The following is a 12,860-nucleotide window of genomic DNA, read 5'->3' as shown; positions in this document are numbered from 1 at the left end:
GTCATACTCCTCCACACTTCCATTTAATGGCAACACTTTTTGTGGAGGAATTATGCCTAAAAATTTCAGGTACTCAATTAGATGAAAGGAATGATACAACCAAATAATGCTGCAAGGGTACTACTGATTGAGAGCAGATAATAAACATCAGCACTTCCAGGAAGTTAGGGAGGACACTGAGCAAGGCAACTCTCATTTAAATTCTACTACAGTGTGTCACAGAAAAAAAAAAAAAAAAAAAGTAATGAAAAGAGACTGAGCTTTTGAGAAAAACTGAAAACTGAAGGTACAGAAAAAGACTAAGATTGTAAAAAGAGACATGGAAAAAGGCTTCAAATCTATAACATAATGAAATCCATAGAAAATATATTTGGCCAGTGCAGGAAAATATCATATCCAAAAAGTAAGGACTGAAGAAAAAAAAATGAAGAAAAAAAAATAAAAATTAAGAAGGACCTAATTGGTCTTCCTACCCTTTTGTGACTGGAAAGTAGAATGAAATTAAGAAAATGGCAAGTACATATAAAAGTTGCATTTTCACAAACTTCATTGTAGAGTCAGGATTTTTATCTTTCCATTTTATTTGCTTTATGTCCATTTGTTTGTAAAGGCAAGAAGAGGCAACTTAAAACAAAAAGCAAAAGTAAACTACCAAATGACCAGGGGTTTCTTTTTTTCCAAGATTCTAATACTAGTGGTATTACCTAGCCAAAAAACAATATATATATATATATATATATATTTATATATATCCCCAGTTGAGTGGATGAAGTAAAAATAAGCCTCTTCTTAGTTTCTAATTAAAAATAATCTATTACTTAAATAACCAAAGAAGTTAGAAATAGAAAGTTGTACTAAATTAAACATTTCACTAATACCATCCTTGCCTTTTCTATGTATTTTCTTCCAGATTCATTTTAAGGGACCAATTTTAAAATCAGCAGAGACAAATGTTAAAATCAGCAGAAGCTAATGTTAAGATGATATTTACATGCAGAAATTGCCAGTTGTGTGATCCCAGCATACAAATTTCTACTTTTTCTCTTGGCTGAGAAACTATTTCTACTGGTAAATAAGAACAGTTATTTTCAGGTTTCCAACTTAATTCTGTCTCTAGCTACAGTAACCTTGTAGTGTTTTAGTACAATATCTAACATCCTAAATAGTCCTCTGAGACTGGTTTGACCCATGCAAGGCTAAGGACTTCTGTTTTATTACTTTTAAAATAATTCCTCAGACAGTTTTCAAATGATTTATTTAGAATGCATTCACCAGTGTATTTAACTATTATCCAGTTATACCAAGAGTGGTATAACTGAAACCAAATAAAAAAGGAAGGAAAGGAAAGAGCTTGTCACTCCTTTCCACCTTCTTTCTTCTCTGTATTTTCCATTCTTTTCCTTTCCTTCCCCCCTTCCTGTAGTGCTTAGTTATTTTTCAGGACTCTTCTCTCCCTGTTACCACTGCATTTTATTTTATTCGTCCTTGCCTGGCTCAGCAGCCCTTTATTATTTCACTGTTGTGTTAGGTAGGCCAAGGCTTCCTTTTCAGTGAATTGATTGCTTCCCCATAGAAATGTCAGAAATTAGCAGGGAGATGAAAAGAGAAACACCCAGAGCCAACGTTTCTCCAGACAGAAAGAAGAGGTGACAGTATTTCCAACAATAATTGCTCAAATCCATCCTGATGAAAGCACTACTGACGTAAGCAATAGAATTTATAAAAAAGAAAATAAGCAGTACAAAATAATCTCTGTCATTACGTCTCAGTAAAAGCCATGGCACTTATCGGTGTCTGCTTTATTCAGTCTGATAAGACCTTGATGACTTTGCAGAGTCAAATAGATAAGTCGTTCTTAACAAACAAACGACAGAAAAAACGGGGAAACACTGTTTGTTTTGGCATTTGCTTTCTAGGAATGATCAGTGAGCATTCCTATTTATCATCCAGGTGGCAGGTGATCAATAAACATAATCTTACATACAAGATTAAAAAAAAAATACAACTGATTTATGTAACTACTTTGCAGTATAAAATAGGACGTAGTTGTTTAGAAGTTAATGGACTTAAACACCTAGTACCCAGACCTTCAGAAGCTCTACTTAGTGTTACAACACTGACCTTTTGTCTGTCCCATTGGCCACTGGAATTCGATCTGAAGACAGGATGGAGAGAGGAGTGCCTTAGGAAGACAGCTTCAAAAAATGACAGTTGAACAGTGAAACAGAAATGGCAAGCCAAGAAAGGCAGGGAAAGGGAAGACAGTGGGTACTGTCAGAAACAAAACTCAGATTTCCACTGACTCAGCTCTGTCAGCTATCCGTCTTTTTGAGGAATTAAATGAGCAGATTAAATCAAATTGAATTACACATTACAGAATTAAATTAGTCATAGGGGTTGGATTAATTCAGTGGTCCACTAACTCCAGTTCCATTTTACTAGATTATCTACCAGAAAACTTATTGTCTTTCCCTGTTTGTGCATTTCTTCTTTTATTCCATTTATCTCATTTATCTCACCTGTAAAATTACAGACACATTTTAATACTACACACATACAGACCTGTACATGTATAGCATTACAAGTTTCACCTCTTTTTTTTTTTTTTTTTTTTTTTGGTAATTTAGATGAGTTTAACTGAGCTACTGTGAAAGAAACAGAAGTACTTTTCAAGTTAACAGAATTCAAAGTTTCCTACCAAATATAAAATACAACTGCAATTTATATTTTAAATCTGATGAGAGTATAACCCATGCAAAACCATCTTCTCCAAACTCGTATGTGCAGCATATATTACTATTGCACAACAGAATAAAAGAAATTGAGGAATCTTTCACTTTGGAAAGCCATTTCCAAACTAAGGAAAGCCCCAGAGAATATTAAACATGAACCTGCAGTGAATGGCATTTGGATATTAAAAGAGAATTGCCTTGCCAGGCCTGTCTGAGAATTGTTCCAGAGCTGAAAGCCCAGATTACATCATTCATGTACTGCAACATTTAAAATGAAAACAGAAATCTGTGGATAGGGCAGCTAGAATACTTGAGAGCTGAATGATACATAAAGTTGTTCAAATTTTTGAGTTTGCATATAATATTAAAAAGATGTAAAGTTTATCTTGGATGTCTGACTTCCACTTCTTGCTGTAATCATTACATCTTACTGTTACTTTCAAGTTCAAAACAAAAATGTTCTGATATCTTCTATTTAAAAAAAAAAAACAAAAAAAAAAAAACTAGCTTTCTACTTTTGCATAAGATTGGGTTTTCAAAGTTCTCAAAATGACAGACCTTATTTTCCTTTTTCTTACTGTACAAAGGAGAGTTATAAAATCATCATCTGATGATGTCATCATTTCAGTACATCCTTGTCATTTCAAAATTGAGTAATTCACTAGAATTACAGTATAGGAAAGATTTTTTTCACTTTTAAAAGTCAGCCAGGCTTCACTAATTCAGTCCTTTTGAGAGTACTCCAATTAACACTCAGCATAAGTTTATAAATGTATGAAAGGACTTAAAGCAAATTAAAAACATTATTCTGTTTAACAAATCTCAACTAGGGAAATCTCAAATTATTCTTACAGAAGTAAATAGCATGTAACTACTTAAGTATAGATCTCATTTGTTCTTAAGAGTTCTTAATATTAAAAAGACTTTCCCAGACCCCTTTAAACCAGCATTAGCATTTTGTTGAAGCATAATGACTTTGTTCTTTCTGTAAAACTTACACTGTAGATCTGCGGCTTTTTTTGTTTTTCAAGGTTTCAGTTTAGTGTGCACTAAGCCTTAAAACCTATCAGTGATTAAATCCAGCTAACAAGGAAAATAATTCCTTCATTTCTAGTCATGCACTGGATGTCTGAAACTGAGTTATTATACTCTGATTAGTTTTGCATCTGTGCTCTTAGCTGGGAAGCAGCCAATGAAGTTGTTCCCAACTCAGAGCTCTCCCACCCTGCCATATTCTTCCAGCTGCAAGGTACACAAAACCACAACATTTGCATGGGACATCACCACAGAGTGAGGCTGCAGAGCCAACAAACATCGCAGATTTAGCAGACAGGTTTCCCAGAATCTCCCCAAACCCATCAGGAACCCTTGTTAGCACTGCTGTATTTTAGTAGTGATAGCCGTAGATGTTACTCTACTCTGGTACTAATATAATACTGATAATACCACATCCACACTAAAACATCCACCATTATGTTCAGACTAACTGTAGACTAAATTTCAGATATACATTTGAACTGATGATTTCTCTGGCAACATCTGCACAAGTGAGAAAAAGATGCATTAAATAGTTCTAGTAAGAAAAACAGAAACCCAGATACTGAAGTCCAACTCTCCTTATTATATCTTGAAGATAAGGATATATTAATTCATTTACTTCTTTTGGTATGAAATTGAAAGGTAGCTCCTAACATTTCCCATATCTTCATTGCCTGGACTTAGAAAAAAAATATATATAAAAAAATAAAAATAAAGAAAATTTCAAAACATGCTGTACTTAGCTCATGTAAAAATTGGAATATAGGGAGAAGGGGTTGGAAAGATTTTCCATTCTCATCATTAAAAAGACTACAGGAATGGGCATATCTAACATATAAAAGCTGTTATGAAATATTTTCACAAGACTATGAAGCTAGTACATCTAAATACAATATCAATTTAGTTATCTTTTCTCTAATGCTATGATTAACCTATAATACCATCAGTGGGGAAAGGGAATCTCAAAACCACTAAATGTAATTTTTAATTAATTAAGATGAGAAAAACAAAAACAAAAACAAAACATTACTGTAATACTTTTCATGTATTTAGCCCTTTTCAAAGTAAAATAAAATGTCTGTCTTGTATAATGAACTGGATGGAACTCACTTGCTTTGTGTTTCACATGTTATTTCTGTACGTGGCAAGATTTATAAGACTTGATGACACTTCCAGAAAGAAAATGCTCTGGTCTTTGTATTCATATAGGGCAAAAGGAAACATCTTCAAACTCCATCAAATAATCTGAAGAACAATTCATACTTTCTCATGAACCCACTAGAAATTGATATCTCATAACCAAGGTCGTGTTTTTTTTTTTTTTTTTTTTTTTTTTCCCCACAATTCTTTTACATCATACACAACCATGTCACCTGTAAAAGAAATTTCATTAGAGCTTTCTATCAGTTTTGTCCTGCCCTGTAGGAGACTCAGGCTTCATTCTTAACACCGCAGTCTTTGCAAGAGTTGCAAGCTGCATTAGCTTGTGATCTAAACACCAAAACAAGGAAGTGCACAGCTCTCCCCTCACATTATTGCAGAGCTCAGATCAGAATTTAAGTCAGAATTTAAGCTGTGATATTCTCTAACTCTTGCAAAAATAATCTCTCTAGTTTCAAGAAGGATAGGGAAGATGCAGGAATGTCATAACTAGTACAGTTTCCACTTAACACATATATCTTCTCCTAACCAAACACACTAAAATGTCTTTTCTTTATCCCTATTATGAACAAGCAGGAATATATATATAATTTTTTTAAAAAAAGTATTATTCAATTAGTCAATATAACCTGAGTAACACTCAATAAGAATATATATATTGTTAAAAACAGTTACTGATATTATTTTGTATCAATTCAAAGAAGAATAAAGTTTGTTACTGACACTGTCCTGCCTTGCAATAGCTATATCTTTTTTGTTGTTGTTTTTTTAATTATAATTTTTTTTTCTTAAAGGCCTCCAACACCTAACCTTTAGCAGTTAGTAAAAACTGCATGTTTATAAAACCATGGTGACCTTAAGTGCTTTAGCAGATAGCAGCTAGGGAGTAGCCATCTTTTTAAAATATAAACCTGTTGATTACAGGTGGTCCAGATTTAGGTTTCCTGGAAGTAACTTTTTCAATTGTCAGATAATTATTGGCCGTGGACATAATATTACTGGCCAGATGGGCAAAATACAAATAGCAGTGTACTTGCAGCATTTCTGTACAGACTTTACCACAACACTTAGAAGAAATCACCAACAAAATTCTGTAATGCACTTGGAAGAAATAGGCAAAGCAAGGAATCACTACTTCAGTGTTTTACATTCAGGTCCATCTTTGTCTTCTATTAAAATTCCCTTAGAGTAGATATTATTTCTCATGTAGTACATCAAAGGATAACGTCTTGCCAAATGTTTCTTTGAGATTATTATAGAACTTTGGTTTCATTCTGCATTATACTTATCAGACTCCTTACAGTGTGTGATTCATTGTCATATATCTTAACATTGTCCTTTTTATATCAGACCTACTCCTGCTACATTCATTTGCAACCTTGAGAACTGGGTATCCAAAAGATATTTACCCCATCAACCTATCTAATAGATATTCCTTCTTAAATTTACGGAATAGAAGTATATTGTTCAGGAGGATCTTTGTCCTGCAGGCTGTTGCATACCAGAAAGGTCCACAGAAATTTTGATAAGAACTAAGTACATTATGAACCTGGAACAGCTCAATTGAAACTCACAGTAAAGGAAAGAAATCAGTGAAAAGACATTCAGAACTGATATTCAGTATATGATTCCTTTTCCTAATCTACATTGTCTTAAAATGCTTCTACTCAGTTGCCAATGCGTAGTTTAATTCAGTAGTTTAATTCTACACTTGGAAGAATACAGTGTCCTGAGTCTGTTTTTTTTCTTAAGCAAAGCCTTCCTTTCACCTTTCAGCATACAAGATATACACCATTCCCATACCAATAAGCTAAATCCACAGAACATATAGAAATAGAAAAGAAATGGATGTATGATTCCTATTGGTAAATGAGTCTGAGTTTTAATTAAACTAAACTGGTTACTTTATAAGCAGTCTAATTGTCATGCAAATTATACTAAACTGATCTGGCTAAGCCTGTCCTGTCCTTTTTCTTCCCCCCCCCCCCCCTTTTTTTTTTTTAAAACCAAAATCCTTGGACGTCCTCCAAGTTGCACCTTCAACAGCATTTTGACTTAATTTTGCACACAGAGATACAGATCTAAACATGGGCCTTATAGATATCTAAAGATATTTCATATTTTTGTCTAGGAATACCAGAGTAAATGAACTGGAAACTACTAGCTTTGATACAAAAAATGAATTTTCTTATTGATCATAGGTGCATCAAGCAGCTTATTATGCTGATAATAAAAAACAGAACATACTTTTCATCTTTGTCTAATAAATCCAGTGATACCCAAAACGTTTTGTAGAACGCTCCCTGGTATTGTAGGATACATCTGGTGATATAAAAGAGATAACTGTTAACAGATAACTGTTAGAAGATATCATCATTATTCTGCATTAAAAGCCAAGTAACCTTGTTTGCTAGTGTACTGCTTACATACACTAAAATGAAAACTGTGCTATTCTTCAGTAATGATCCAAAGTGCTTTAATTATTCTCTTTAAAATGATTGTGTTTTGGACCATCACAGCAGAATATTGTAAGAATTTTAAAAAGCTTTTCATGTTTAAAGCCACACTAAAAATGAGCTATATCCAAGTACAGAAAAAAAAACAATATTTTATTTATAATCTTAGTTTAGTGTTTGAACTACAAATTCTGGTTCTAGAATTGCTTAAAAGATCATGGGTTTTTATAGGTTTTCACAAGTAAATTATTATTATTTTTTTTTTTTTTTTACTTTTTCTTCTTTTTTTTCACAGAATGGTCCTTTTGGTAAATACAGAGCAAATCATCGAATCATTACATGGAGAAAAAAAAAAGTTTGCTTGCTTGCTTGTTTTGCTCACTTGTAAAGCTGCTGCTAATATTCCATTCCCTGTTGAATAATTTCAAAAAGGGCATGAGAGAACAAAAGAAAAAGAAGAGAAAAAGAAGTGACAAAATAGACCAAATCTCACCACTAGAATTCACCATAAAAATTCCCAAAGTGTAACAGAATTCTTACAAAATTTCCTAGACCAGTTCTTTTAGCGAATCAAGATCTCCTATGAAAAATATGGCAAATGGGAGTCAGGGTTGGCTGGGAAGGAAAAAGGGAAGGAGGAGGGTAAATAAGTGCAGCAAAAAACAGGTTCTGAGGAATACACATAATTTTGTCTGCTTTAGATCACAATAGAATTTTTAATAAATAAATTTCTTTTTCTTTGTAAAGACACTTTTTTGAAACAGTAGATTTAGCCCAGTCATTTGTGTCATTTGCTTTATAAACCATCTTTTTTTTGTGTCCCCACCCCCACCCCATAATGTCTTAAATGTTTTAGATCTGAGTCTCTTGTACATTGTCTTTTGAGTTCATTCGGATCAATAACGGTTCATGCACTGAACTGTGTATTGAATTTATTGTGTTAACTGTTGTTGTGTGGTTAAAAGGAGACTTATAAGAGTTATAGTGATTTAGGTGCTCATGCTCTATTGCTGGCATGGGCAAGTGACTCTCTATGGGTGTGTCACCTGTAAGCTCATCATCCACATTAATGATCTCTACAGTCCGTGTTGGAGCATGATGGTTCTGCCGGTGATGCTGTTTCCTCATTTTGTAGAAAATTACCAGCATCACAGCAGCCATGAGAGTAATAGCCACAAAACAACCAATTATGATTTTGGTAGTCTTCATAACCTCATCTATTCCTGGGATCCCGTTGTTTGCGTCCGTCACAGGAATGGTGAACGTTTTTTCTGTTGATCTTGTGCTCTGTGGAGTGAGTGAGGTTGTCATGTTAGTGGTCTCCCAGTTGGTAACTGGTGTGGGCCCAACCTGCTCTGTGGTCTGTGCCTCATCCTGAGAAGGTTCCACAGTCTCTACTGTGACAGTTGAAAAGTATGTGTAACCAGGGTTATCCAGGGCAGTCACATTCAGTGTGGCAGAAGCTGTGGTATTCCCAACAGAGTTACTCACCATGCATGTATACAAACCTGTGTCTTGCACAGTTACCTTTGTAAAATTCAACGTGCCATCACTGAGCACAGCAATCCGAACTCTGTATGCCCCATGTGTCATAACAGATCCATTTGGAGTAATCCAAGATACAGAGGTCAGGGAGGTTGACGCCCGGCATTTCATCTCTGCAGCCATGCCTTCTGTGACGTTGAGGTCTGCTGGTGGCTCCACTATGACTGGAGCGTAACACGTAAAGTAGTTCAGGTCCAGCTCACCAATGTACCTTCCTTTCAAACTAGGAGGTGTGTGACAACGGGCACAGCATGCAGTATTGGAGGGTGCCTTGTCTTTAATCCACCAGCTGAGCCAAAGGATATCACAGTTGCAGTTCCAAGGATTGTGATGCAGGTGGATCCTTTCTAGACGGAGCGGTGTGAACAGGTCATGAGGCAGTAGTGTTAAATTATTGTGTGCCAGATTGATCTCCACAAGTGATTGAAGGTTATCAAAAGCATTCCTTTCTATCACTTGAATCTGGGACTGTATCATCCACAGTTTCTGAAGATGCATTAACCCTTGGAAGGAACCTGGCCGGATGGCAGTCAGATGATTCCCAGAAAGATCTAACTCATCCAGTTTTACAAGTGGGGTGAGGTTAGGAATCTCTCGAAGATTGCACATGGCAAGGTTCAAATACCTCAAGTTGGACAGACCTTCAAAGGCACCTTCTGAGATATATGAAAGCCTTTTCAATTCTCCCAAATCCAACCTCCGGAGAGAAGGAATTCTGTTAAAAGCATAAGAAGGAATGCTCTCAATGGGGTTGTTTCTCAACCAAAGTTCCTTCAGTTTTGACAGGTATACAAAAGCCCCATTCGGGATAGTGGTCAGACGATTGTCAAAGAGTTCCAAAGTATTGAGATTGGCCAGACCATTGAAGGCCCCTATTTCAATTGTTCTGATGTGATTCCTGCTGAGCTGCAGGATTTCTAGGTGCCTCAGATGCTTGAAGCTATTCACTTTAATGATTTGGATCTGATTCTCATGGAGGTTGAGTAACCGGGTGTTGGTGGAGATGCCGTCTGGCACGTCTCTCAGATTTTTCCGTACACAAATCACTTTACTGAACTGGTTGCTGCAGGAGCAGACAGAAGGGCAAGTTTGAGCCCTCACTAGACCAGCCACCACAAGAAGCTGAAGAGCCAACAGCACCACAAGCAGGGGGTCAAATAGGGCCCTGTTAAACCTAGGACCTATCATTATCTGCTGTGGATGTAAGGTCATCTTGTTCAACATTCATAATTTATTTGGTGTTGGTCCTTCTGGAATTTGAATAGTCTGAAAGAAAGAAGGGAAAAGGAGAATATTAAATTAATCTCAATTATTTAAATGTGCTCTCTAAACAGAGACTTCTCAAGTCCTTTCAGTCAACTCTACCAATTTCATCAAACTGTAGTATGACTAACTATACAAATTCTAATATTTTGTTTCCTGTAAAGCTATGCCAGGTGTAATGTAATTGGCAATGAGATAAGAAATATCCAGACACTAGCTTTTCCTTCTCATTCCAAAGCATAATGCATGTAGCTTGATGGCAGATAAGTTCAGCCACACTGGATACCTAAGAGAAATGTTCTAACTCAAAAGAAGAGTTGAAAGAAGTGTCAAGAACCTCAAAAAGCAAAAATGAGTAAGATAAGAATCATCAGAATATTCAAGGATTGAACTTTGTTAACATTAAAGTAAATCAAGACAAGAAATAATATGAGGACTAAAAGGAGACTCCTTTTTTGTTTGTTTGTTGTTGTTGTTGTTTTATTTATTTTTTATTGGTGAAACTCTTTATACAAATGTGATTCCTGCATCACAATCTGACTAAAAGCCTTGAATACTGAATGTAGAAGATCATGGAAATGTTAAGGCAAGATCTTGCCTATTTCAGATTCCAAAAATAAAATACAAAAGAAACATGCTGAGCATCAGTTCCTCCCTACTGTTAAACAGTATCATCCAATTTCATTATATTTCCTCCACAATTCTTTTGTTTGGAACCAGCAGCAGCAGAGAAGCAAGCATTAGTAAATGTGTGCTGAACACAGAAATAAGAATAGCCATTTAAATGCTGACAAATATCTCTGTAGCTGCAGAGTGGACAATTTCATTGGTACCTCTAAAAAAATCCTACAGATGTTATTATAAGGAGGAAAAAGGCCTTTACCCTACAAATTATCATTATAAGTCTTTCAGTACTGATTCATTTGGGGTAATTCTTTGGGCCCTCAGTTCATTTTCAATCTTCTTCTCACTACAAGGTCCCTCTGCTGTAGAGATTAATGAAATTTCCTATACATCAGCCAAAAGTGAAGTCTTATAAATTACACCATGCTTAGAGCATATTTATAACCTAGAGCACCCAAATACATAATACATGTATTCAGTAAAACAAAATACTAAAAGGCAAAAGCTTTCCACTCCAGGCTCTAAACTGTTTCATTGTGTGTGAAGAAGCTATCTTTCTTTAAAAAATAAATAATTATTAATAACAAAAAAAACATAACTTTCATCTTCATAGCAATGCCATTAATTAAAGACTTTTTCTAATTATATATTCAGACAATGTACTTTTTTTGAGAATTCACTTTTGCATTTTTTTTAACTTGTTACAATGGTTCAGAGCTAGCAAGTGTTCTCATCTCACTTTTAATAATTCACTGCAGAGAAAGCCAATATAATGGCTTAAATACTGGTGAATGGGAATTGGGAGATCTGGGCTGTTTGTTTGATCTGCTCTGTTAAGTGCTATTTATAAAGCATCAGTCTTGGTACGAAAGATTCACGAAACTAATGTGTTTTGCAACCTTGAGCAAGTCACTCAACTTCTTTGTCTGTGCCTTAACTTTTGCCATATGATCCTGGATAACCTCGTGGCTGTAGCATTAGATGCTCCTGCTTCTCCATCTGCCAATACCCATACTCCTGAATATTGGCTTCATGTGTTTAGGATAATGTACTAGACTCTGATGAGGGGTAGCTCTTGTACACACCTTCCCTTTTAGTGCAGGTTTACAAGCATCTCTTCAGAGGTGCTCAACACAATATATAGAAACACTCCCAAACTCCTAAAGCTCACTAGAAGACAAGTTCTCTTACATAAACAATCCACTGTACTACAACTATCTGGGAAAAAAAAAAAAAAAAAAAAAAGTGTGCAGAGTGAAAAGGACCTGTTTCCCATTTGAATTAAACTGAGTATTTATTTATGAATTGATCAATGGGTTTAATATTGATTTCAGACTTCTTAGTTAAGATCTATAGATCTATGATCCATTAATTTTGCTGCTGAATAGTTATTAACCATCTTATATGTTAGTTAATGTGACTCTATTAGAATATTTTTTGTCTCTAGTTTTGTTTTACTGGGTAGATTTATCTTTTTTTTTTTTTTTTTTTCCTGCCTCATTTTTTAAAAGTCTTTTAAAACTTATTCCTTAATGACTTAGACTGAATAAATGCATTATCAAGTAACAAAACAGATGCAGAAACACACCAAACTAATTATTCTACCATCATACTAGTGTAATGTTACTGTCTTCACTGTAACTGAGACGGGAACTCTGCTCTGTCAAGCTTCAGAGCAGCCAGTTATTCTTGTACGGCTGGTGGGGCATGGGGAGCACAGGGAACACGTGGCTTGCAGAACTAGAGCAATCTTTTACGTTTTATAAATCTATCTCATTCCCATGCTTTGTTACAGGCCAGCTTTGCAACATATCATATGGTTTCTCTAACTTTCTTTTTGCTACTTTTGACTCTCATTCCTGTATCCTGGATACAGGATATCCTGATAGAGCAGGATATCCTGAAGGAGCTGGAAAATGATGGGATTAGTAGAACAAGAAAGCAAACACAACAAAGGTCTTGGGAGAGCAAGCACCCTCAACATCAACCAGCATATGCATAAACTCCCTTCAGCTGCTTTGCCAGCCTCCAAAAGCCCATC

The 12,860-nt window shown here is 35.3% G+C and overlaps 1 protein-coding gene across 6 annotated transcripts in view; it reads right to left on the bottom strand.

Moving 5' to 3' along the window:
* Window positions 1–5,533: 5,533 nt before the first annotated feature.
* The window catches only part of LRRC4C (leucine rich repeat containing 4C), a 498,815-nt gene continuing 491,488 nt past the window's right edge, over window positions 5,534–12,860 (bottom strand). For 5 of the 6 annotated variants that reach the window (XM_035326556.1, XM_035326557.1, XM_035326555.1 and 2 more), the window contains one exon: window positions 5,662–10,198. In XM_035326556.1, the coding sequence (XP_035182447.1) occupies window positions 8,240–10,156 (1,917 nt within the window). In that variant the 5' untranslated portion in view covers window positions 10,157–10,198 and the 3' untranslated portion in view covers window positions 5,662–8,239. Of the gene's footprint in view, window positions 10,199–12,860 lie in introns of all 6 variants that reach the window. The other variant, XM_035326554.1, reaches the window with a different exon arrangement.

Source organism: Oxyura jamaicensis, chromosome 5 (genome assembly GCF_011077185.1).
Source record: "Oxyura jamaicensis isolate SHBP4307 breed ruddy duck chromosome 5, BPBGC_Ojam_1.0, whole genome shotgun sequence".
Classification (NCBI taxonomy): Eukaryota; Metazoa; Chordata; class Aves; order Anseriformes; family Anatidae; genus Oxyura; species Oxyura jamaicensis.
Note: the sequence above shows the minus strand (reverse complement) of the source record. Positions and strands in the feature narration are given on the sequence as shown.